A 27,699-nucleotide genomic window follows, 5' to 3' on the forward strand; every position below is an offset into this window, starting at 1 on the left:
TCCTCAGGCTATCTGAAAACACAACAAATGGAGCCTCTAATATCTGCTGATGTAGAGAATGAATGATACCAATAGACGGTAGTGAGCAATATTTGATCGTTCTGCTTGCTTTGTGATGCAAATGGGATTTAAAGACCACTGTAATTAATAGTTGGGCTAGATTAAAAAAAAAAAATCTTTTAAAAATGAACTAAATATATTTGTCTTCTCAATCTGTCTCTTCTGTTACTGACATCAGATGAAATACTGCTGTGATGTGTCAAGAAGCAATAATGTTTCTAATAAGACAGCTGCTTTAGATGATCTTTTAAATACAGTGGAGTAGTACTAAATGAATACAACAAACTTCAATATTTTTATTGTATTATAGAGGGGGCTGTTAAACATGAGCAATTTAGGCTACCTCAAACTTAGCATCCATAGCTAAAATGTTCAAGTTTGCATCTCTGTATTCATTGTTATTTTAGGCACCAAAATAAAAGTAGTTTCATTTACTTTTTTTTTTTTTTTCTTTTTTTTTTTCTTTTTTTTTTTTTTTTTTCTGAAACACTGTCAGCTACATCCAAATGTCCAAATATGAACTCAGATGCTTGTCTTGAGGAATCTAATTGTTAAGAAATAGAAGAAAGATCTAGATAGAATCACAGAATATCCCAAGTTGGAAGGGACCCGTAAGGATCATCGAGTCCAACTCCTGGCTCTCTCATTCTAGATTTCTCATTCCTCTATGGCTACACCTCATGTCTTTCTAGCATATGCAGATTTTTCCAGTTAAGGAAAATAATTTATGTAATTGTATTAATACTCTAGATGGAAGGGAAAGCTAAACAATAAAATAAACAAAGCTTACCTAATGGTTATTCGTCATTTATGTCTTTAGAAAGGCATGGAATTCACCAGAAAGGTAAATGAAGCTTTGTACATAATAGGGTATTTCATCAAGTATGCCGGACTCTTTGGGGTAAGAAAACTGACAAGAGATATGCCTGGATTGAACTTGGTTCAAATATGACTAAATCTGTGTTTATTGAATGAAAATATTAATTAATGATTAATTTCATTGAAATATTAATTTTTAAACTCTGGAAGATTTCTTTGTATTGTGCAATTAAAGAACAACTCTCACTTTTCTATTAGACATTATAGAGAGATTGTAAGTTTCAATTTCATCTTGTGCAAAGAGATTTTGTTGCACACAGAATTTAGGTCATGTGCCAGCTATTCAAAACCAATGGCTTGACTTATCTGAGGCTTGAGCTGTATTCTTATATGACAATTTATGTCATTGGTTAAGACACTGTGTTCTGATCATAAGCCTCAGTTGTTTTTGAAAGATGCACCTTGTTCATTTTTCTGATATTATAATTCCCTCCACTGTTTTAATTCATCACTGCCTTTGATATGGATATTTTTCCATATACATAATTTGCATCAAAAATAGTAGGACTTTCCTGAAAAAGAATTAAATAATGGTCAGTTACTTCAAAGGCTATTGATTAACGATTCTATTACACTCAAACTATCCTCTGTCTTTATACCCACTTACCTAACTTACAGTATTAGGTGCAATGAATGGAAAAACTAATACATTGAATGCACATTCCAGTAATTCACACTGGTAATTCACACTGTCCCCTCTCTCTCTCTTTTTTTTTATTTTTTTTTTTCTTCCCATATGTTAAACCTGTGGTAAAACATCATTTGCATTGCAACAGGTAAACTGCATATGCTTGCCCCTCCTAGAGTTCTGCAAGACCCGAGATTCCAGACCAATGCTAGGTACCATTTATGCTACTTTCTTGCAGCCACTGTGGCTATGTTAAATGCGACACTGAACAGAGACCAAAGTCTCTGCATCAGCATGTTTTGTGATATATATCTATATCCCTGGGCCCTATAAAGCCTTTGAGTGGTCACTGTGCTCTAAAAACACAAGGACAGACCTAGGCTGAGATTAGAGTTCTGTCCTGGCCTCTCTGATAAATCAGGAACAGACTCAGGTGTGTGCTAGGGAAAGTAATGCTATCAAATGTTTTCCTCCTCTCAAAAATGAAGAAGAGTTAAACTTAGGCCCATGCTAGAAAAGCAATTTTTTGGTATACAATCAGCTCTTAAATCCAGTTCCTTGGTAAGTACTTTCAGGATTAAAAATAAGCCAAACACATGTCCTTCTTCACAGATAAACTGAAAAGATGACAGGCATTAACATAAGTATATGTTGGTTTTAGTGGCAGCAATAATAAAAGATTCCTGTTTCTGTGAGTTCTGCTAGTCAGTCTCCTAATAATAAAAAATAATAACTGTTCCCTGTTACTATTTCATTTCTTTTTCTTAAGTCTCATCATCCCTTTAGATTATTACAAGATTGCTGAGATAATTTAGAAAATGATATACATGATTTTTGCTCAAATTCAATTCAATTCCAAACTTACAATGGAAACAGATGAATTATCCTTTATTTTTGTGAATAACTTTTTCTTCTACATGTCCTTTACTGGAACATAATAAAACATTTTCCTGTGTTTTTGTACTTGAAGGTGTGGCTACATCAACTAAGGCTTTGAAAAAAAATTCCAGAAGGAAATGGAATTATCAGACAGTATAAAGTTTTTTGGCGCATTATGCATAAGGGGGTCTGAAAAGTTCTCTAAATGGTCTCTAGTATTAGAGATGAAAACACACCCTAAATAAATTTATGTTGGATTATATTTATTATCATATTCTTTTTGGCTAAAATTCTGCACCTTTTATCTTCTAAAACCTTTTCTGAATCAATTAGTATTTTCTGTGGAATCAGGGAATAAAGATGGTGAGTTGTTTTGCAATTATTGAAATAAAGAAACTCTGAAGTCTTCATGGTGGTGTTCCAGGACAGTTTGATTAAAATTCTCTGTTAACATAAATATATATTTACCTGTCCTGCTTTTGCATTTTCACAGACGAATGTTTCATAGTATTTGGCAAATTCTGGTGCATGATCGTTTATGTCTAAAATCCGGATGAAGACAGGTATCTGGCTACTTTGTTTAGGATTATCTGAAACAAGAAAATGATTTATAGTACAAAGCAAAGTTTTCCACAACACACATTTTATGAAAAGACCTGAAAATATCATATATTTTTCAAATAGACATTAGAAATATTTTATCTCGATAATATTAAAACAATTACATTTAACTTTCTAATGATGTATATTTTGTATGTTTAAAAGTCATATCTATATTTAAAACACTTTGTTTTAGTATAGTACATTAATTTGAGATAATACAAACTCTCCTTAAATTGATTTGCACTAAAAACAGACCACAAGGTTATTACTGGTGTTTGACTTGTACTCCATACATAGTAGAGTAAATGATTCCTTTAAAGAGCTTTTTCCTGAGGCAGAGCTGTCAAGAGCATTTACTTGTTTGAACCAGTAAAGCGGTTAAAATAAATAAATAAATAAATAAATAAATAAATAAACAAATAAATAAATAAAAGTGGTGGTGTCATTCCTTCTTAAAATGAAGAGACAAAATTTGGATCTATGGATGTTAATATCAGTTAGTATTTTCAAACTTTACCTCTGAGGTCAGTCTATAGCTGTAGATGACTCATGCATTACATGTATTGAAAATGGAGACCATATTTGACCAAACAATTAAAGAGCCCTGTATGAGCAAAAGGTAACAGTCTTTCTGATGGAATATGATTTATTACCCTACTACTCTATATTACCCTACTCCCAGACTGTTAAGCATGTAGGCTCCTAAGAAGAATCCTGTAGGGAGACTGAAGAGAGTAGGAGAGAAATTGTCTCCTAAATTCATTGTTTCTTCTCTGATGCCTGTTTTTAGTTAACTGGAAGAAGGCGGCAGACAAGACATCCAGATCTGACAGGGTCAAAGAGAACAGTAAAGAATCCCAGTGAAAAACGTTGGGCCAGGGTTTGCTTCAGACCCAGAGTAGAAAGAATTTTCCTGTAGTCATCTTCAAATCAAACTATCTCCTCTGATAGAGAAGTTGAGATAAAACATACTTTCTTCCCCTGATTACAGTGGTCATTCTAAAGTGTGTTATTTGTCCACCATGGATGTTTTTTTTTTTCCCCCCAAGGATTTTTCTTGCTCTAATGACTGAGGTGAAGTCTTTGGCACGTTGCTCCTGCACCAAATTATTTGTTGGGAATTATCAGGGAAAAAGGTAATTCTTCTAATATCTACTGTTCATGGTTGAGTCCGAGAATTCTAAATTATCTTTTCACAAATGAGCAAAGATAATTCTAAAGTAGTAAGCTGTACTTTTAAAAGTGCATTTAAGGATAACCTGTCTGTTGAAAATATTTGACAAAGGACAAATATAAATCAAAGATACTGTAAAATTCCAGTCTTATATCAGTTCTAATGTTCTATATAGATAAATGATCTCCAACTTACTGATTTCGGTTGCTATGACAGTGATGTTGTGCCAGGGAGTTTCTTCACGGTCAAGTGGCTTTGAGATGAATAAGGATCCATTTCCTGAATAGATGTTGAATATTCTATCGAGGTCAGTATGTCGATCCACAGAATATCTGTCAAGATACAATACAACTAAGCATCTCTATCTATTGCTACAGTCTCCAGTTTAGCTTACAGCCAACTATAAGCATTTTCTAAGTCTAACTGTGGTTAATCAACAATATTTTCTTAACAAGTAAACTTAAGCTTTCCTGTCACTGAGGAGTGCAGTATGTTACAGAGAAACTGTTTTTTAAGCATAGTGGGCAGGAAGAAGGGCAAACTAATTACTGCAATGGCAAATTGTTAGGTTGGTATTCAAAATTATGTTTGAGCTTAGGATGTGAATGTTGAAATAACAATTGAAAATGAACATTCATAGATATGAATTTTGCAAATTAACTCTTGGAGAACTCAGCTATAAAAGGACACACATTTCAGATATAATTATCACTTTATGATAAGATACTTTTAATATGGCACAGGGACGATCAGAATGATCAGAAAAATCTTTGGATTTTCTTGTTAAGATTGAATTTCTTTAAAATCATATTTTGTAACACTTTATTTTGCTCAATTCTTTCCTATCAATGAAAAAGTTGTCTATAGATGTTTTTAAATTAGACTAATAATGGTCAACCACAATCAGGTTAAAATAAGATTTTATACTTAAATAATTTATAAATATTTCCTTTTATTTTTTCTTCTCTCACACCTCTTATTCCAAACTCTATTGCTGCAGGTAATACCAAGCTTGTTCAGAAATGCAGAAATCATGTTTACCTAACGCATGCTGAACACACAAATTTCAGTCTTATGCTTGTAACTGCAGATAATAATAGCAGATGGTTAACAGTTACAACAATTTCACAGCACTGAACAGTTACCTCTATTTGTTATGACTTTCTCAACATTATTTCTTATTTAATATAATATGTACATTAAGTAGTAAGCTATGAAACACAGCAGAGAGTGTTATGTCTACAGGGCTAATAGGGTACAGGAAGAGTAGAAATACACCATTTTGAGTATCTTAAATAAGTTTGCCATTGGAAACATAATATAAAAGCATAATACTCTGAATCCAGTTTGGTGAAAGTATGTGAGAGACAAATAAATTTCTACCAATGAGGCAGAGTCAGTGGAGGTGTGTAAAGACAATGTGCCTATGAAGCTCAGGAATTGATACAGAGAGAAGAGTGACTGAACACAGTCATTGTAAAAAAGCTGACTTTATCTCAACACAAAGTGGACTTGAGAGTTGCATCTGTTTTAGATGTCAGCAGTGTCAGCTGAGTGGATCAACTGACTCTATCAAGAACTGAGTGGATCAGCTGGAGTAATAAATGTCTCACACTGAGTTCATTAAGAGTGCAAATGTCTCCCCAGTTTAGCCAGACCATCAAGGGTGGTGATGGGTGGTGGTAGGAATATACATCTCAGCCCAACACTGGGAAGGAACTAGGAAAATAATTTTGAAAAGAGCACTGGTTTCAAGGTGGCTTCAGTCCACATATTTCTTTCCAGTAACAGGGAAGCTCAGCATTGTGACAGTGAACACATTACCAAGACTTATGTTTTCAGTATGTTTTTTGGCAGTCTGATAAATCAGAAATCCTGTGTAGCATCAAATGTCTTCAAATAAATAAATCTGATATTAAATATTACACTCTCCGTTATTGGTGTGGAATAATTAAAAGAGCCTGGTAAGAAAATTTTGGACTCTGACAAAGTACTGGAACATGATGACTGACCTTTCTTTTAACATGGCACCTATAAGCTGTAAAAGCATACCTTGTACTGTTAACTGTTTGACATCACAAGCTCCCATAGATATTTCTCTGATATTTTTCGGTGGGCCCTATAATCCTAATTACACAAATGCCTCCCTATTATATTGCAGTCTCATCACACTTTGTGTAAGATTGAACCCAGATTTAAAGCATTTTATAATGTTTAATAGCTTACTTTATTGTATTCTTTGTTATATCTGGATCTTGGGCTACAACCTGCCCAATAATGCTTCCTTCCTTTGCATCTTCATCTACTTCTATTAAATATGAGGGTCTGCTGAATACTGGAGGTTCATCTATGTCTTCCACAGAAATTTTGACTAGAGCTGTATCTTTGAATGGCCCCAGCTGAAGAAAATGAGGATCCAGATGTGTGTTGGTTGCTTCCACTCTTAAGGTGTATAACATTTTGTTTTCAAAATCCAGCTGCTGGGGAGCAAATAATAATAATAATAAAGAAAATTGTGTCAATTTACAGGAAGTGTGTCAGCCTTATTATGCTAAATTAAAAGAGTAAGAATTTTTCAGAGATAAAGCTCTAAACTGTAATGCATCTTGAAGAAGATGGAGTATAACATGTTTTGTACTATGTATAAGCAAAACTGTGAGTTTTATAGGACAACAAGACAACTATGATTCCTTTGCCTACCAATTCTTCAGCTTCCTAGAAAACCAGCAGGACTCTATATATAGAAAAAAAATAATAATAATTAAAAAATATATATATATATAAAGAAACAAAGAGGATGGATTGCTTCCACACGTAGGAGTTGCTAATGACCTTATTTTTCTCATACTTAACAGCAGGAACAAAAACAGTTATCTTACTTAACACTTAAAGGCTCTATTTCCACTTAAAGTTCTATTTCCACTTTCATCTCTCCTCCCGTCCCCCATTACCATCTATCTTTGCGTATTCTGAATCAGAAGCAACCCAGATGCTTTTCGGTATTCCAGAATGAAAAGAAAAACTGTGATGTCCGATTTCCAATCTATGTGACCTTTATGTTATACAGAACCATATATGAATGTGTATATGTATAGATATATATACATTGATATATGCACACATACACACGTACACACAGAAATACACATGTATATAGATCTGTATTATATTTGCATATATCAATTTATTGTTACTGCTAAATTCAGTAAGAACAGAACTGAAAATGGTGTTCATAGTTTAACTGTCTGAACCATAAAAGCAACTAATAAATCTGTCAGAGTGTATTTTTCCTCATTTCATTGCTCTTTAGACCTCACTGACATAACATGTAACAACTTAAGTTTCATTAAGGTTGGACTTAAACCAAGACAGATTTAAGGTACTGAATGTACCTGACTGTCAGACAGATTACGGAGTGACAGTTTGGAGGTGTAAGTTCATCAAATTTCAGGTGAGCACCCAACCCTTGTGAGCATTACTGCAACACTCAGCTGACAAACCCCACAGTGAAATGAACCCCTCCAGGTTCTCACAGCCCTAATTCAAAAGTACTGTGTGTGAGAGTATATGTATTGAACAGACAGCCACCACTGAAATATTGCTTTATGTGAAGTGACATGCCAGTAAATTTCCCTTGAGACTTGAAAATAACAGATATCTGCTGAAGAAAGAGAAGAACAAAACTAATGCAACAACTCTTTGGCAGACTTGACCCCTTGTGGGATCAACCCTCCCTTCCCCTGGAAAAAGAAAAATAACCATAACACCTGGAGAGCTAAATGTATATAACAGAGAGGGAGAAAAAATAAACCTTTTTGACAGTTATAATCCCTTCCTGAGTGTCCTTGTCAGTGACGATATCAAACATGTCTGATCCCTCCCCATTGGAGATGCTATACTCAGTCTCTGCATTTTCACCCAGATCGGGGTCATTGGCTTTAATTCTGCCAAGAGGAGTCCCAGGTGGTGCAGACTCAGGAGAGTTGAACTGGTAGGTGCCTGGAAGAATGAAATCAACTTTTATTATTTTGAGAAACTTTGTTCTACTGAATAATAAACATTTAAATTTCACCAGGATTTTTTTAAGCAACTTGAAGTTTGAAGTACTTGAAGAAAAATTCTATTAGTCATCATACTCGACTTCAAAACAGGGTTTGGAGTTGATTGATAAACTGTCAGATTCAAGTGATTCTTCAAAGCTATTTAGTACTGTATGTTAATGCTTTCAACAATTTTTTTCCCAACTATAAAGAACAGAGAAGCTCAGTAATATGACAGCAATTTGAACATTGATTATCTAACATTATATATATATTTTTTTTCTCAGTCCTCCATAAATGTTCCCAGATGTTATAATTACAAGCAGTAGAAGTTTTCTGTGTTTTTTTTTTTTTTTTTTTCTTTTCTTTTCTTTTTTTTTTTTCCCCCCTTGGGTTATAAGAGTTGTTAAAAACATCATGGATTGTAGCAGGAGACTAAAATAGAATAGTTTTTTGTTGTTGTTTGTTTTTAATATATTCATTTTAGGTGTACTATCTAAAAGTAATTAATTCAGCCATTATTGATAATACATACTAAAGAGTCATCGAAAAGAGCATTTGGATACATGTTCATGTTAATTGTTATAGTTAATTGAAATGCAGATACTTTCAGATTTTCTTTAATTTACTCTGCAGATAGTTTTTGTGCACTTTCTATGGTTGACTTCATTTAATGTTTTTATAATCAGGTTTTGCTAGAGAGAATTCTGATTACTTAGATATTTTAATTTTGTCTGTGTGTATGAAAAGTGAATTTATATGTATTTTCTGACAATATTTGCAATAAAATCTAATTATAAAGAAAAAAATATTAATCAGATGATTTGCTTGACCAGTTAGAAATAGACAATGAAGACCTTTCACCACTGGTAAGATACAGATGTTTCTAGATCACTATTTTCAGTAATTTGTTGGCAAGTATGTGAACAAAAATCTGATATTTTCAGCATTTTACATGCAACATTCGAGAACATAATGTTGGGCGGGGAGGAGAGGGGGAGGAAAGAATTGAGCTATGTTCTCATGTAAACAAAAAGCTTTAGAAAAATAGCATAAAAGTCTTGATATAACAAAATTAGCTGTGGTCAAAACACACAATTTGTATTTGAAGTTCACAGTAAAAACCTGCATAAGTTGTATTGACCTATAAGACAGTACAGGCAAGCATATTTCCTGCAGTTAGCCTATTTCCTATATTAACATGTGCTTTAAAATGGTCCTGAATGTTTATTTTAAGCACAAAGACTACAGAAGACATCTGAGTGTTGTATGACTCTCCATCTCCAAATGTACAGACTAGGTACAAAAGAGTGTCACTAGAAATATCCTATATTTATATAGATGTGTAACAAAATGGAAGCTAATGCTTGATGCTAAATTATATTTGTTGTTACAAATTTGATGCTGTAAGTGAAAGCTCAGCAGTAGACTCCTTGGCTGCGATCCATACAAAATAAAATGCATGTTATTCCCTTAAAACAAACAGAAAAAGGGATGAAAATTAACATTCCTGGCAGCTAAACATAAGTTTGAAGGCTAACTCGAATTTGAGGTTTGGCTGGTGAGCCAGGAATACTGTAAGAACAGATTTAATCATGTTACTTATGTATTCTTCCAGAATAAATAACTCCCTTGAGTGTTTTTGCTTCTGAAAGCATTCCTTATTTTTGTGATGCTGTGTGAGTGCTACACATTTTTGGCATGTGAGATGGCTAGTTTAGTATAGAGTATAACTGAATTCCAAATATGTAAGATTTTCATTATGGTGATGTTTGATTTTGAAATGTACAGGATCTGTGCACCTCTCGGGAAACTAAACAAAACAGATTAGTTCCTTCTTACTGCAGTCCAAACAACCTGTATTTCACAGTGCACTCTGCCATTTTTCATTATTCTATCTACTATAAGAAATCAGTCTTCAGTTCTTCAGTGCCTTGTCATTATCTCCTGTTGCCTCCACTTGCTATTCATCCTCTGCTTTGGGCCACATTTTTGCTTATTGGTGCCTTATGTAAGAAAAAGGAAAAAAAAAAAAAAAAAAAAAAAAAAAGGAAAAATAATTGGTTTTGGAAGAAGCAAATTTCAGAACTATATAATCATTTGAAGGTATGACCCTGTTCATAACTATCTGAGATGATATCAAAACCTCTAGATGTATATTAAATATATATATATTAGATTTCACTGGAAATGTTGAAACCACCCTTCTGAGAAGAAAGCAAATGAGTAGGAAGGGTAATCAGCAAAATGAAAATTACACCACTGAATAGATAATACAGCAAGACATCTATTGCCAACCTATGTCTTTCAGTGATATTCTATGTAGAAAATACATTGAATATTCTATGAAGCATCAAATTGTGTGGATTTCTCTATAATTATGTTCCAGAATTCCCATAATTATCAGAATTCCCATAGATTTCAAGTTTCAGCCAATCTTGGAAGAAAAATCTCATAAGGAATAAAAGCTAAAGAGACTGATAACTTATTTTGTAGCTCTGTACATCATTTTATATTTTTATTTTATTTTATTTTATTTTATTTAATTCAGCAACAAAACTTAAAATATGCTACACTGCATTCTAGTTTAGGTTCAAGAATTCCTATTTGCCAAAATATTGTGGGCTGTATGATGCTAGAGGATACAGGAGTAATCTCCTGAAGTAAGCAGAAATTTAAGTTAAAAATTGTGGTGTGAATTTACCATGTGAAGGTGATTTTCTGCAAGTAAACTCTGAATATGAATTCAAATTCCTTATGAAGCCCATACTTTCCTTCCCCTCTTTTCTTAAAAGATGAATATGTTATGACAAATAGAGGTAAAAAGTGATATGCAGCTTCAAGAATCCTCTCTAACCCATCTGTCATAGTTTTCTAACATTTAAAAAAATCTGTTCTAGGTTGATGTTGACCTGTTTATACTATTTTGACTGTACTTATTGCTATGGCACTGAAGTGCTTTTCAAGTTCCTGCAAGTCAAGGAAAGTGTTTTTTAAATCAGCTTTGTTTGTTCAGTCTTTGGTGAAATGGTAAAGAGCCAGTCAGATCTCTATTCAGTGCCAACAAGCAATTCAAATTTTATATACATGGACATTTTTCCAACAGTTTCTGAACTGAGGCTGTAAATTTCTTATATCTGCAGCCCGTCAAGCAGTTATCAGACACTGATTATAACAACATAGGATTGTATTTAAACCAGTGGCCCTGGATGAAAGGATATGTAGTATATTATGAAGCTTTCTATATCATGCTGCTTTCTTTTGTTTGCCAAATTTATTCTACAGAGATATTTTTAAAAATCTTAATTGTGTCAAATACAGACTAGATTATCAAAAGTAGTCATCAACAAGAACTGAATGTAGATTACAAATACCAGAGCATGCCACCTGAACAACTCTGCCTGTGCAAGGTGGTACATTAGAAAATGTGGTGACATATTTGCCTAAATATATGAAACTACAAGTGTCTCCAAAAACTGAACACTAGATTTTGTGATTAATTTTCTCTGCTAGCTTTAAAACCCTCTAGGTAGCCTAAGGTATTATTACAGTTAATGTACTTATGAACAGAGTAAAAAGGGGAAGAAAATTTTTCTTTGCAAGAAATACTTCAACATTAAAAAAAATGTAGGCAAAGATTCCTATTTGCCTTACCAGTGCTGCAGCATAAACAGACACAACAGTGGGCCAGTATTTGTACAAAAGTAAATAAATAAATAAATAAAGAGAGAGAGAAAAAGAAGAAAAAAGAAAAAGAGAGAGAGGAAAAAGAGAGATCCCAGATGGCAACGGTGAAACAGCTGATTGTAGAGAGTTTCTTTGGAGAGTAACAGAACTCTTAGATGCTCCATACTCTGAGGGAATCGAGGTGGGTTGTCATTGACATCAGTCAGAGTGATGTTCACAGTGGTGGTCCCTGATAGTCCTCCCATCTGGCCTCCCATGTCTTTGGCCTGGATGACCACTTGATACTGTTCCCTGTTTTCTCTGCTCATGTCCGGTAGAGCAGTCTTGATTATGCCTTGGAGAAATAAGAAAAAGGAGGCAGAGGGGAAGGAGAAAAAACATGACATGAGTTAGTCTCTCCGTTTTTAAATGGATTTATGTAAGATCCTGTGCAGATGGTAATCCAAAAGAAGCAAAACAAAGTATACTTCAGTACACTTTTCAATCTCTGACTGATTTAAGGTGATTTTAAGAAAAATAGAAATATAACAGAGATACTATTCACTGTTTTTAATGTGCTAAATCAACGTAATTAGGTCCAATGACAAAAATATTAATGTTTGTTGAATGAACAATTTTTTTTTCAACCACTATCCCAGCTATTATTTTAATGCAATGTGAAATCTCCATCCCTGGTGAGGTGTTGATACTACACTATGAAGTTGAACTCTGTCATGTCCTGGATTCATTATTTCAGACTGTAATAGATCCACAGATTTTAACGCCCAGTGGGGGTGATGATAGTCATTGAGGGCTATAGCTAATAAAGAATTGGACAAGACTGTAAAACTACTGCTGGAAAGTATTTTCTGTGTGTCTGATCTCAAGAATTTCATAAAAAATATTTTAGTTGTCTCAGACTCATACAGCACACAAAAAGCATAGGGACTCCCAGGAACATGTGTTTTAGGGATACAAAGCACAAAAGATCTTTCCATTAAAGTAGACACGTGCATGTTTTCTTTTCAAAAATAAATGAGGATTTTCTGTATTTAAAAAGGAAGTGGTTTTGCAAGGTTGAAGTGATGAGAACTTTATCTGATGAAGCAAGAGAATTTAAATACAAAGGACACTTTTACAAGCTTGGCTTGATATGAAGATTGTCCTATGTTTATGATTATGTTAAAATAAATAAGTAAATAATCTGCAAAACTCCTACTCTTAGAGAGAGAAACAAACACAAACACACACACACACACAAAACTTCTCTAGTCTTGTATCATAGTATTTATCTCTGATCTAGGGATACTGGGTTGTGATTACCATAACTTGGCCTGGTAATGTAACATAAAAAAGCAAATTGGATAAAAATTAAAGATAATTCCAGAATCAAAGATGAGCTCCCAAGTATCCCCTGCTTTGCCACCTACTGCCCTTGGTTAGTGACCTATACTTGTCCTGTTTCCCTGCTTGTGCCTGGTAAAGTTAAAAAAAAGGTGGAGAAAAATAAATAAAGTTTAATTCAAGGCAAAAGCGTTACATTTCTTTTAAAACTCTAGCCATATGACTCTTATTATCCTGTAGGTATTATGCTGTAGGTATTATACTGTATTACAAAAAGAAATCTCGATGTATATCAAAAGAAATTCCAATGCATTTCAAAAGTAAATTAACTATCATCTGAGCATACTCATTGGATTAGGAACTTCAGGGGCTCTTGACATAATTGCACTTAAATTCTGTATTCTCAAACTGAATAGCTTTGATAACATGCAGAAACACTCTAATGCAATGCCTTGTAAGTGCTATGTGCACTAGCATTAGGTAACTGTTGTTTTTGTTGTTTTGTTTTGCTGGATTTTGTTTGTTTGTTTGTTGATTTAGAATTTTATTGGGCCATAGTTTTGGATTCACAATGTTCACACAAGTTTTTCTTCTTTATGTCTGACTCTTATATGATTTTCTGTATAACAGTAAAAAGGGATTATATCCATGCTCTAAAGCTTTAATACATTATTGTTATTATTATTATTATTATTATTATTATTATTATTATTATTATTATTATTATTATTATTATTATTATTATTATTCAATTCTAATAATTGTTGGGGTCAGAGTATAGTGATCTGTAACAAAAATTTACAGATAATTCATTTACTTTTGGGGATTATTATTCTTTTCCTTCTCGTCTGGAATTGTCAATTTTTATTTTATTTATTTATTTATTTATTTTTAACAGATTAAACTCCCAGAAACTAGTGCACAATTAACTTTTACTACATGACTCTTTAGATCCTTTCCAATATTCTACACACTTTCTAAACCCTTATAGTGCACAGCTGTCTTACAGAAGTCTTTTTCATACCAAGCAAAGCAGTTCTGCAATACTATTCTTTTAACAGAAAAGGTATATTTTTACTGATTACAATTTCCATTTGTAAAAAACTTTATCTGCTTCATGCCAAGTTATGCAATGCCATACGCCTGTTGCAATATTTGAATATAAGTGAAAAATGTCTTAGTCCTTGCATCCTCTCTTTGTCATTGCAGAAAGCAGAACAGACACATTGCTCACCCGTTTCTGGATCCACTGAAAAATATGGCTGTCCCTGGAGGATGCTGTACACCACTTTGGCACTGTTTCCATAGTTGGCATCGTCTGCATCTGTGGCTGTCACTTGAATAACAGATGTACCTAAATGGGTACCAAACAAGGAATCAGAGAATTCTAAGACACGTTTCTTAGAAATCATTCACAGTGGTTTCTGTACTGGATTCAATAAAGAAACAAACAGTATCCACTGGACAAATCCAGTGTTATATTCCCCAGGCAAACAATCAAATAAAGTCACATCTTCCTTATGACTAAAACTAAAATTGTTATCACTTAAGCTCTATGCTTCATTTAAACATCATCAAATGCACAGGAAAGGGCACATGTCTTTGAAACCCATCACAGTTTTCATTTTCTTTCTGCAACCAAACAGTTTTAAAGATTGTTTTTCGGTAATAACGACCTCAGCTGAAACAGTGTGAAAAGTACTACTATGATTTTTAAATTTGGCTTAATAAATTAGCCTCATTTTCTGATTAGAAGACAACCTCCAAATATCTGACATCAGGCTGAAACAATTTTTTTTTCTCATGCTATTTTAAAAGATTTTTTTTAATAGTTAATTTTTGCAATAATACATGCTGTTTTATTTTTTTCTCCCTTGATCAAAATTATCCTATTACTTGGCAAATCATTTTCATTAAACCATGACTACTTTTTTTCAGCAAACTTTTATTTTGCGTGAAAATGTATTACCCAGATCCTGTGATTACAATCAGGAGAACATAAGCTATATGAGATCAAGAGCACTGTGAGCAAATATACTGTTTATGGATTAGGAAAAAAAAATAAAATAAAATAAAAAATAAAACCCTTTTGTAAAGCTCTATATAACAATAGGTAAAAATAATAATTAAATAATTATTGTGTTTTAACCAGGAAGGCAGCTAAGTGCTACACAGTTGCTCACTCACTCTTTCCATGTGGGATGGCGAGAGAATCAAAAAGGTAAAATTGTGAGAACTCGTGGGTTGAGATAAAGACAACTTACTAGGTAAAGCAAAAGCTGCACACAAACAAAGCAAAACAAGGAATTCATTCACTACTTCCCATCAGCAGGCAGGTGTTCAGCCATGTTCTGTCCAAGGAAGCAGGGCTCATCATGAATAATGGTCACTTGGGAACACAAATGCCATCATCCCAATATTACACTGCTCCCCACCTCTGCTCCCCCTTTTCATTTTTAACCCAGCTTTTATAGCTCATCATGACATCACATGGTGTGGGACATCTATTTGGCCAGCCTGGGCCAGCTGTCCTGGCTGTGTCCCTTCCTAGCTCCTTGTGCACCCTCAGCCTCCTTGCTGGCAGGGCAGCATGAGAAGCTGAAAAATCCTTGGCTCTGTGCAAATGCTGATCTGCAACAGCTAAAACATCAGTGTGTTATCGCCATTATTTTCATCAAAAATCCAAAATGCAACATTGTGCGAGCCTATACAAATAAAATTAACTCTTTCCCAGCCAAAATCATAACAATAATATATAAGATATACATAAAAACTGTTCTAAATATTTGTAAGCAATTTTCAAGGTGTCAGGATACATTTTACTAACACAATCTAGATTTGAAAAATGCTTGTGTAATTTCAGGCAGTCCAACAGCTAGAATTGTTGATGGCTGACTGCTCTTTACCATATTTTGTGATGTATATTTTTGGTATATCTCACTTTCCTTATGAGAAAAAAGTATAATATATAGTGATATCACTTTTTTTTTTTTTTTTTTTTTTTTTTTTTCAGTCAGGTAGTCTTCTTGACTATAAACTTGGAAGATGCTCAGTCACTTATGACTAATGGAACTGAAGTGCATTTACCGTGGCCATACCATGAATAAGAGTTACTGGGAAAAGCAGAAATACAGAGCAGCCATGTCTTGTTAGATCCATGTGTTTTTATTAGAATACATAAGAGTTTATATATAATTTTACCTACATATCAGTAACAGTTCCCTCTATTTCAGTTTTTCTGAACAACATGAAAAGAGGGGAGGAATACTTCTTTATAACAAATCAGCAGAATAAAGTTGTAAAAAGGCTTTGTCACAATTCATCAAACTTTGAAATTGATTTTTGCCATGAGCAATCTAGATTATTTTTGGCTGGTTAAACAGAAGTTATCTGTGCACCAAGGTGAGCTGTAAAGATAATCCTGAAGCAGCGAATATTTAGGAACAAACTTATCACTAAAGGTCCAGCAGAACTGTTGATCTGGATGCAAAATGAAGACTATTTGAGAAATGTAAAATTCCATAAGTTCTATCTGCTTTCCCCCGACAGCTCCCCACCCCTCTCCACACACACACCCCCAAAAAAGCAAAAAAAAAAAAAAAAAAAAAAAAAGTTTATGCCTACTCATGTTTAACAGGGGAAGGAGAGCCACTATCATTGCTGGCTTCCTAAAAATGTACGGCTTATCAGTAGGATCTTATATTGTGTGTCACTGTAGTAACTAGAAGTTAAAATTATTGCTCTCACCTGGTTTTAGGCACTGTTTCAGGGCTGACACAGCAATTTTAGTATGGTTATAAAAACTGAGTAAACATTAACTTTTTTTTCCAGCTTCCTGTTTTGCTGAAAGACAGAATGCTGAATCCTGTTTAGAAAGTGATGTTTTCTTTCAAGGAAGGCATTCCAGAACTCAGGGAAGTCTTTGGGAAATTTCTGTCTTTGCCTCATTATAATATATATCTGCGTTTCCAGAGGCTCAAATGACATATAATATGGTTGCTGAGGAGAATTGATAAGCTGCAACCCTATAGAAAACTTGGAGGTCATTACAAATAGTTCAAGTAGATCTGATATAGAATGAGATCTCATTACAGTTTGCAAAGTATTGATGTTTTCCTTTATTTGTCTAATTCTGTAGAGTGGTGAAAAAATAGTGTTATAACAGCTGCTGCTTCCTAGTAAACTAATAGTGCAACTGGGAGAAATGAATAACAGAAGCATATCCACAGAAAATTTAGTGTCAGCATGCAGTTTGCTCTCTTCTCTGCCAACAATATGCTGTGTCATAAAGGAGGATCTTCATGGACTGTAGGCAATTCTTGAACAGCTAAACTTCTCTTGGATTTTGGGGTCAGAAATTCAACCAGAAAAGGCAATGAACTGAAGCAACTCAGCACTATCTATGAATTAATTAGCAATGTTGTGAATATATTTGGATATTTTTTAACTGAAATCAGTTATGGCCTATTCTCACCCCCACCTAAATGATACCCAAAGAATGTGGATTATTTTTTTTATGTCTAGATTACCTCACAAGAAGTCTTTTTGCACACATTTGCCAAAGGAAGTCAGCATGATTTAAAATACAAACTAGGTTGCTATGTTAGAAGTTTTCTGAGATATTTCCACAGCTGAGCATGCTAGAGAGGAGTAGGGAAGGAAGGGAGGAAGAGTGTTGCCAACAGGTCAAGGGAGGTGATCCTCCTCCTCTACTCAGCCCCGGTGAGGCCACAGCTGGAGTATTGTGTCCAGTTCTGGGCTCCCCAGTACAAGAGGGACATAGAACTACTAGTGTGGGTCCAGAGAAGGGCTACTAGATGACTAGGGGAATGGAGTACAAGGACAGGCTGAGGGAACTGGGCCTGTTTAGCCTGGAAAAGAGAAGACTGAGGGGAGACCTCATTAATGTATATAAATACCTGAGGAGAGGGTGTCAAGAGGATGAAGTTGCTCTCTTTTCGGTTGTGCCCAGAGACCGGAGGAGAAGCAATGGGCACAAACTGAAGCATAGGAAGTTCTGGCTGAATATAAGGGAGCATTTCTTTACTGTGAGGGTGACAGAGCACTGGAGCAGGTTGCCCAGGGAGGTTGTGGAGTCTCCTTCTCTGGAGATACTCAAAACCCCTCCTGCATGCCATCCTGTGCAATGTGCTCTAGGTGATCCTGCTTGGCAGCGGTGTTCGACTAGATGATCTCCAGAGGTCCCTTCCAACCTCGACCATTCTGTGACTCTGTGAATTGATCCTAGGTGGTGGGGGAAGGTGTTTTAGCTATTTTTATTTTTTTTCTCACCATCCCACTATATTTTAATTGTTAATAAATTAAATTACTCTTCCCCAAGTAGAGTCTGTTTTGCTAATGATCATAATTGGTAAATGATTTCTTCATTTTTACCCCCAAATTTTCCATTTTACTTTTCCCCTATCCCGTTGAAGAAGAGTGAAAGAGTAGCTGGGTAGGGTTTTGGCAGACAGCCAATGTCAGACCGACCACACTAGCAAACTAGAGTGAAAGATGCTGGAGAAAATGTGAGAATGACCAGAACAGCAGTCTAAGGAATAATACAAACACTTGTCTACAAAAAAAAGTGAAATTCAATCCAGTCCTACCCAGTATGCCTATACTTTCTCAGGGTGGGAGATAACTCTGAGAGTTCTCAAAAGGCATGTCTTATTTTATTTATTTTTTCTTTTTGTTTGGTTTTGTTTAGATGAATTCTCAATATTATTTTTTCCCCACACAGCTTCTATATAATTTTGCTGTTCTTGTATCTCAAAGATTCTCTGTATATTTGTATGCAATGAACAAAGAATAACAATGTGTTGAAAGTCTTGAATTTTCCAAGCTTTACGAGCAATCTAGTATCAGTATAGGTTTGTTGTTGTTGTTTCTTTTATTCTTTGCTTAGATGGATGTTTTTGAGTCTAGAGGCTTAAGCGCTTTGTGAAGGATGGAATCCTAATGTGAGGGTGGAAAAAGGCAGAAAGGTAATTTTGAGGGTAAGAGAGAAGACAAATCTAGATTAAATCTGTGTGAGTAGTGTCATTTTGTGAGTGTGTTCTTGTGTGCGTGTTTTTTTTTTTGTATGTGCATGTAAGAATACAGAGTCCAAAAAGGAAATCTGAATTAGAGAGAGCATCACTCCTTATCTAGGACTGTGTGATTCAGTGTCAGAATAGAGTTCCACTAACATAGATTTCCAGAACTCATGAGGAGTGGGACATAATGTTGAAAAAAACATTTGAAATTAAAATGATTTTCTGAATTGCACTTAAAATGTGTTGGTTCTATGTGTTCTTCAGCCCTTGAAAGAGTCCTTGGACTCTTTCAAGAGAGTCTAAGCAGGTCTCCTAACATGACACCAGAGTGTTTTGCATAGCAGATGTAAATATCCTGCAGAGTATTTCCTTAGTGCAAAAGAAGTCTTCTAGAAAATGAGATGGGTACACATTTTGCTATTTTTTCATATAAAGTCTTATTTTTCAGTACATATCTCATGCATGTCCCAGCTTTCAATTTTGAGGAAAAAAATATGTTTGTTTTAGACTTTGGTCTTCTAATATAAAGTTTTCAAAAAGCCATTTAACATGAAAAAAAAAAAAAAAAAAAAAGGAAAATTTGAAACAGAATGTTTTTGACATTATCAGACAATTTCCTTTCTATTTTTTGTCAAGTCAACTTTTATCAAAATGACAATTACTAAAAAGTTTTGACTTTTTACAGTGAATATGTTTTTTTTTTTTTTTTTTATTTCCCCCCCCCAGCTCTGTTTAAAAGAAAGCTCAACTCAAATCAGAAAGGCTGCTTCATTTACAGAAATAGAAGACCAGCTGGAGTAAGTAGAGAGGAAGGAAGGACTTTGTCTCCCTAAAGGAGAAGCTCTTGTGCTTGCTTCCTGTTTTCAAGCACAATGACAATCTGCTGTTCATCAAGTTTATTCATGGAGAGAAGACTTTAGAAGAGGATTATTTTCACAAGCTGAAAAGATATGGGAGAAGTCTGGGAAACCTCTGGAGGCAAAACTAGAAATTTTGTTCTGTTAAAATCTTCAAGAAAATAAGCGGATGGACAGCTTACTTAGACAGCGTGGATCCAGGGATTCTTTTTATCTCGACATACTGCTGAAGACATGAGTGAACTATTAAGTGAGCTACAGAAATACTGAAACATATTAAACCACTTTTAATTTGAGAGCAGATTATTCTCTCTGAATAGATTGAGTCTGTGCATTGGCAAGGAACTGGAGAAATTATGAAATGCAAGTAGTCATCTAGGCCTACAAATTCTAGGAACCTATAAAATTCACCAACAGGATCTCCTTAGCTCTCCAGTTGGAGTACATCACGTCAGACTACTTTCTATAAAAAGTCAAGGGCTAAACATCGAGACCTAAAGCTAATGTTTGGCTGGAAGACAGTTCCTATCTAGACAGTGGAAGAAGTAATGAACCGCAAGGTGGACTTTGCTTTTTTGTACATGACCCCAATTTAGGAGAGATTTTTCTAGACTGCTTTTTCTAGGTTTTCTAGACTGCTTTTTCTAGATTTTACCAATCTTTCTGCCAAAAGATTGGTAGAATAAAAGGTTTGTAAGGCCAAGAGAAAAAGAGGAGTATAAACAGAACAGGAGCAAGTGTCAACAAATAAATAGATAAATGGTCTCAATTTAGAAGAGTAATAAATAGATGTGACTGAAAAAAACAAACAACAACAAAAACCAGCTTAGAACAAAGAAGGTACCTGTGGAACAGGTCTCAAAGGAACAGTAACATTGCATGGGAAAAAATAAGAAATAACTTAAAATGTTGTTCACCTGTATATATTGAGCAGAAATAAAGAACAGAAATAAAGAGCAGGTAGAAGGGTGGCATGAAAGAGGAGATACAGTATTACATAGATTTCATTTTACCCAGTTGATGATTTTTAATCATCAATATATGTAAGTATATGTAATCAAGAGTATATGTAAGGTGAAATTTCATTACACTTGAAAATATGCGGTCTCATATTTTTCTGTACAGTCTCTCATAATGGTTGATTTAGAAGTCAGCTGATGTGCTAGCTCCTATAGCTGGGTACTGTATGTTTGTTTTAGCTTGATCTCCCATTCAGAAATTATAAAATTTGCACCACTGTGGTGAACACAAATGGGCACTGTAATCCCTGCTAGCAAGACTAAAAGTAATTTATGAGAGATACAAAAAAGAGCAGGCTATGCTGAGGAGTGTAGCTTTATTTCTCATAACTCTTCTCCTTTCCATTTTACTCCATTACAGTAAAAACTCATGGGCCTTACCATGCATTCCAGAAATATGAGATTCTATTTTTATGAAGCTTCCCTATGGAAACAGTCCCTTACGTTATATAAACATAACAGGGAAATAATTCTCATCATTTCTTGTGTGTATTCTCTTCTGATGTTTCAGGGTTTTGTTCTATCTTTCATTTTTTATGATAAAATGAATTCACATTTTAGATTGTGTTATCAGGACTTGCATTAAAAAGAAGTACATGTTAATGACTGCCTCACCTCATAGGAAGAAGTAATGTTACTAAACTACTCTGTCTAATCTATTTGAAATGCTATGTGGGGTAGATGCTTTTGACAGTGAATACAATACATACACCATTGCAAAATAATATCTGGTATTAAACAGGAAAAGAATGTCTAAAGCTGAACAAAGCCTCTAGCCCTTGCCCTCCTGCTGTTCAATACCTTGGTACAGTAACTTTAGTTTCCCTTTGGTAGTAATTGTGACTGTGAAATACATCAGATGCCCTGCATGAGAATTTGAAAAGCATTATGGACACAATAAGAAATGGAAAATAGTAAAAAGAATGAGAAGTAATTTGTAGTATTTGTGGGTGAACAAGACTGTGTCTGTTTACTCTTTGAGGTATCTACTTTTTTACCTGTTACCATAGTCACTTCTGAAACAAGAATACTGGTGCCATCAAATGGCAGATTCTTTCAAGTGTTAATGTTGACTACTTTTTACATTGTATTTCTTAGACTAATGAGGTATAGTATAAAGTGATCTGTCATCCATAATAAATGAACTGCAGCTTAGAAGTCTTTTCCATTTTGTTCAACATGCTCTACATACTTACAATTAGAAAACACTTTTCTTTTAGGCAGAACAAGTATATGCAGTCTATGTTTAAATAATAAAAACAACAATAAAAAATAACCAAAGCAACAGCAACAAAATCCTATTGTTAAAATTTCTATTCAAAATAGTGATGAAACTCACCAGTTGCATACTCCTGGGTTCGGAGCTGCTATGAATATGGTAAGGTATAAAACTAGAATTAACTGCTAATAAAAGAAATATATTTAAAGTGCAACAAGTAATGCTATAATATGTCTTAGTTACTTTCTGTCTGCGCAGAATTCTCTTACAGAGTGTGTGGAAATAGGCCAGCTTTACTGACTAACATCTTCTAGTCATGGTAATTCAGGCACAGGAACTCTACCACTTAAAAATTTCTTGAAGGTCTGGTTCCTCTTTAGGGTTAAGAACTGGAGATCTTGGCCCTTTTCTCCCAACCTTAATTTTATTTACTTTTTCAGCTGTTCTTATAATAAACTCAGGAAAAGTTTGCTTCCCCTTGATCCTGCTAGGAGAAGTAGTAGCTCCTAAAGGCTAAAATGTGTTATTTATTGATTAAAAATCCCGATTTCTACACAGAAGCTCCAAGAAAGTTTTCAGGTATATTCATATTTTTTAATTTACAAAATAATGAAGTAATTGGAAGGCTTCTGACTCAGAAGTAATTGGAAGAAAGTCAAAAAAATGAATTTAAAAGAAAAATGTTTCAATAATTGGCATTTTTTTGGACAAAATTTTGAGTTTCTGTTATACATTCCTGTACAGTTCTGTATTTTAACCTGTAGTACAAAGAGGTTTGTGATGTTTTGGGAAGGAACAATTAAGCTTCCTGTACCTATGTTTCTTTTGTTCTTTATATTGAGCTTGGCTTTTGTTATCTCTAGATCTTTTTGTATCTCACTTTGGATTTCTAAGTAGGGGGGCTAGACTCTCATGTGCAATATCAAAATTCTTCTGGTGATAGAAGTACAATATAAATTGCAATCCTAACAGAGTTTCTAGCTTTTGCCAGCTGCACAGACAAGTGTGATCAGAAATGAAGTGGTTAATCTCTCTTATGACCATGAGAATGTGGAAAAATAACAATTATAAATGTGGAAAATAACAAAATAACAATTTCCTTTGAAAAATGTAGTAAATGAAGAAGTTATTAAGAAACACAAATTTACATCAGTTTAATATGTGCTTCATATGTTTTTAGATACTGTGAATGTTGTCTGTGGAAATCATAAAAAAGAATAATTTGAAAATGAAATAGAAGCTAAAGCAGAGACAATAAAATTAATTTCAAGGTTATTTTAGGTCATGATATATATATATACACACACACATATATGTATATGTATATGTGTATGTACACATGTATGTGTACACATATATGTACATATGTACATATGTACATGTACACATATATGTACACATGTATGTACACATATACGTATATGTACACATATACGTATATGTGTACATACATGTGTAGAATCATAGAATCATAGGAATCATAGAATATCCTGAGTTGGAAGGGACCCTTAAGGATCATCAAGTCCAACTCTTGACACTGCACAGGTCTACCCAAAGATATGTGTACATATATGTATATATATATTTTTTAAACTACATATCAGAGTACTATTTTTAGACAAAAAAAATGGAAAACAATTCTAGAACCTACATGTGTATATGTAAGTAAATGTGTGTAAGCATGTACATATTTGTGTATGTGTGTATCAAGAAAAAAAAAAAAAAAACTTGAATTTTAAGTAAGGTTTTAACTTTAAGAGATTTTAATTTTCAAGATTGTTATGTTATTATGTCTATATATTTTTTATCTTCAAAAGAGCTCAGTTGTCTGCCAAGTGACTGACATGCACAAGTGTTCAGCTAAAGACCGCTGAGTTGTCAATTGATCATAATTGTACATTGGTCATTGATTGCAGGGATATGATCACAGTGGGTGGTTTAAAACCTCATTGATTTGAAAAAATCTTGTTGAAAAAGATTAAAGGTACTGATTCTGAACTAGTCGTTTTGGAAAGATTCATAGCCTGAGCTGGGCCTGAGCCTGAGCTCATTTCCAAACTTTTAGATTCCAGAGTGTTTAGGTCTCAGTGAAAATTATCTGGATATATGCTCTTAAATAGATGATTTATCTTCCTCAGTTACACGTGTTCCAGACACATTGTATCTTTTAAAATTGTATTCATGAACTCAGTAATTCATGAATTAGTTTTCTGGACCATGAAATATAAGACTTTTTTACCGGACCTCTCTCTTACTACCTTACTGCACTAAAGAGGTGGTTAATATTTAGATGTGTTTTTTTTTTTTTTTTTACACAATTGTCATTTATTTGAATTTATGATAAAATAAGCCTTTTTTATTTATTTATTTATTTCACACCTCCAATATACTGTGTACATGGTCTTACCAATTTATTAATCATTTATCATTTAACATTTGCCTTGGGGTAGAATGAAGTCACTGTTACTGCTACTGAGTTGGCTTGCTGACAGGAATCTGATAGGAAACATTCTGTTACATACAGGATATTCACACACATCTATACATACTTCTGTGGACAGCACGTTAGATCTGTTGTGTTTAAAAAAATAATAATAAAAAATAACAATTAGTTGTGAGCAATACCTATTTTAAATATGAAAACACAACTTTCATAACAAGTAAAATTGATACTTTCAGAGAGCTTACTAATGCTCATTCTCAATTTCACAGTGTCAAATATATATGAGATTGTGGAAAAAAAAAAAAAGCAATTCTGGAAAGTCTTTTGAGGCATCTGGTAAGATAGCAGATAATTAAGTTTGAGCAGCAGGATTGCTGTCATTGTGAAAACTGTGAGATGTGTTTTCTAGATATTAAGAAAAATATAGTAATTGAATGAGAAATGCTGTAAGCTATCTTGTTCCATGTACTCAATAAATGATAAGCATCGGTGGGAATAATACAGAGTAATTTTCAGGTAAGATTGTCCAGGATAATCTTTTTCTTACTTTCAATGTCTTAACTCTGTGAAGATTGACAGGAGATTTCCAAAATAACTACGTGATTGACAAGAAGGGAAAATGATGACATAGAATTCATGCTGAATCATTAATTAAATGAAGAAAATCACTCACATAGTATCTGCCATTTTTATGATTTATCTTGTGTCACTAGAACCTTCTTTTCATCAACTTTCATGCCTATTTTCACAATTTAATTGAAAAAAAATATCATATTTTATTTCTGCAATTAATATAAGCACATACATTATATGTGTGTATATATATATATACATGGGCAGGTTTTAAGTGAGAAAGTACTGATTTAACAATATTTTAACTACCATGGGCAGATATTCTGAGTCCTTACATCTCTGTAGGAAACCATTTTCTGTCTCTTTTAAGGAGAACAGTGGACTTCTTGAGGAGTTTTATTTCATTCTTGAGATTACTACAGTCAGGCTAGTGTAATGCTGTAGCAAAACCATTTGTAGTAAAACTAGTCCTAATAATTCTGATTCATATTAGATAAAATCTTCAATTCCTAGTTGCTCTTCTAAAATTGAGGGTCAGAGGTAGAGAGGGATATATTATGAAATGAGGTACACAAGATAAATAGAGGGAATCTGGACCTTTGCTTTGTAATGGACCAATCTGTTTGATAAGACTGTTACATCTTTGGAAGACTGAAAATCATGTTAAAACATATTTATGTATATTGAGGATTGTGCGATGCTTTGTTACTTGGATTAATATTATAATACAAACTATTGTTGTAATTTATCTTAGAACCAAATACAATCCTTTGCATCTTATTTATACTTTCTGGAAACACTTAATAGTTATAGAGAAATCTGGTGGGGAAAAAAAGCCACCTGTCATTGTGTTTTACTTTCAAAATAAACATTTTACACTCAGCTGCATAACATTAGCAACTAAAAATGTATATTTAAGCATCCAAAAAGCTTCCTTTGCTTTTAAAAAGGACATAATGCTTCAGGAGATTAGATTAAGCAAGCATCCTAGACATATGCTCTTATGCTTTAACAGGACAAAAAATAATTAGCTACTTCTAAATCCATTTTGTAAATTCGTTTTATTGCTACATATAACTAATTCTCAGGTAGATTTAACTTAGATCTAGTCATCTTCAATTAATGACTTAGATTTGTGTCCAGCCTACTATAGATCTAACACCTGAGAAACTCCACTCTCAAAAATTTAAATGAAGATTTTTTTTTTTTTTTTTCAGACACCTAAGATTTCATAAGTAGCTTCATTATACGGTACTAGGAAATAAGAAAGAACCATGTGCATTGGTGTGATATAAATGGAGACTTTCATGTTTCACTTAAACAGGAAAAAAACCTACAGTTATACAACATATTACCTCCTCCATACTATTAAATTGTTTATATATATATATATAATTGCTTATATGTATATATATAATAAGTTTATAATGTTTGCCATGTTTTCTTTTCAATAAAGGATATAGCACACCTATGTCTCTATTTGACATATTCCTTCTGATAGAGGCACAGGTGTTCCTGATATTAATAATGTCAATTAGTCTCAGCAATTCCTGTCCTTAGCACCAGCAGTTCAGTTGCTGCAGGTTCCAATATGGATTATAAATGTGAGAAAGGGGCTCACTGCAACCTGTTATACTGAAGCTTGTCTTGAAAGAAGCAAAATTATCTGTACTTGCAACAGCCTGTATGGGAGCAGATTAGGTGCATGAAAGCTGACTTTATGCATAGGAACCCAGTATTTACTGTCACTCTGTAAACAGGTTGTGCATGGTTGTGAATAGTAATCCATATTTTATCAAAGGATTGCATAAGGGTGCATGATTGTATCAAAAGGTATGTAAACTGTCTGAAGAAACATTGTTGTTCTTTAATATTTTCAGAATATCATTGAGATTTCTATTTTTTAGATGTGAAGCCATGAAAGATGAAAGGGCCTTGGTTTAACATCCTGTCTGAAGGACAGCATCTCTAGCAATGCAGAACATATACCATTGTACCGCGCTGCAGTGTGAGCAAAAGTGCTGATGTAAAGAATTCAGAACAATTATGCTTTTCTTCAGAGATTAAAGTGTTATAGCTGAAAAACTACTGAAATAAAATGAAGTAAAAAGGAAACATCAAATAACTTTTAGTTTAAGAATGATGAGTTCTTTTAGTGCTAATTTCAAGTTCTAATCTAGAGAGATCCAGACCTTTTTTTAAAATTATTATTTAGGTACAAAGAGAATGGGAAATAATACAATGCTTTCAATAAGGTAGCCTGTTGAACAATATTGC

General features: G+C 33.8%; 1 protein-coding gene across 2 annotated transcripts in view; it reads right to left on the reverse strand.

Annotated features, from left to right (window-relative positions):
• The window catches only part of CDH9 (cadherin 9), a 112,161-nt gene that overhangs the window by 16,250 nt on the left and 68,212 nt on the right, over nucleotides 1-27,699 (reverse strand). Inside the window, exons 4-9 of one of the 2 annotated variants that reach the window (XM_032183146.1) lie at nucleotides 14,508-14,627; nucleotides 12,117-12,284; nucleotides 8,035-8,222; nucleotides 6,450-6,700; nucleotides 4,419-4,555; nucleotides 2,915-3,036 (exon numbers count right to left, since the gene is read on the reverse strand). In XM_032183146.1, coding sequence (XP_032039037.1) covers nucleotides 2,915-3,036; nucleotides 4,419-4,555; nucleotides 6,450-6,700; nucleotides 8,035-8,222; nucleotides 12,117-12,284; nucleotides 14,508-14,627 — 986 coding nt within the window. Of the gene's footprint in view, nucleotides 1-2,914; nucleotides 3,037-4,418; nucleotides 4,556-6,449; nucleotides 6,704-8,034; nucleotides 8,223-12,116; nucleotides 12,285-14,507; nucleotides 14,628-27,699 lie in introns of both variants that reach the window. The other variant, XM_032183145.1, reaches the window with a different exon arrangement.

Source organism: Aythya fuligula, chromosome 2 (assembly GCF_009819795.1).
Source record: "Aythya fuligula isolate bAytFul2 chromosome 2, bAytFul2.pri, whole genome shotgun sequence".
In the NCBI taxonomy this organism is placed as follows: domain Eukaryota; kingdom Metazoa; phylum Chordata; class Aves; order Anseriformes; family Anatidae; genus Aythya; species Aythya fuligula.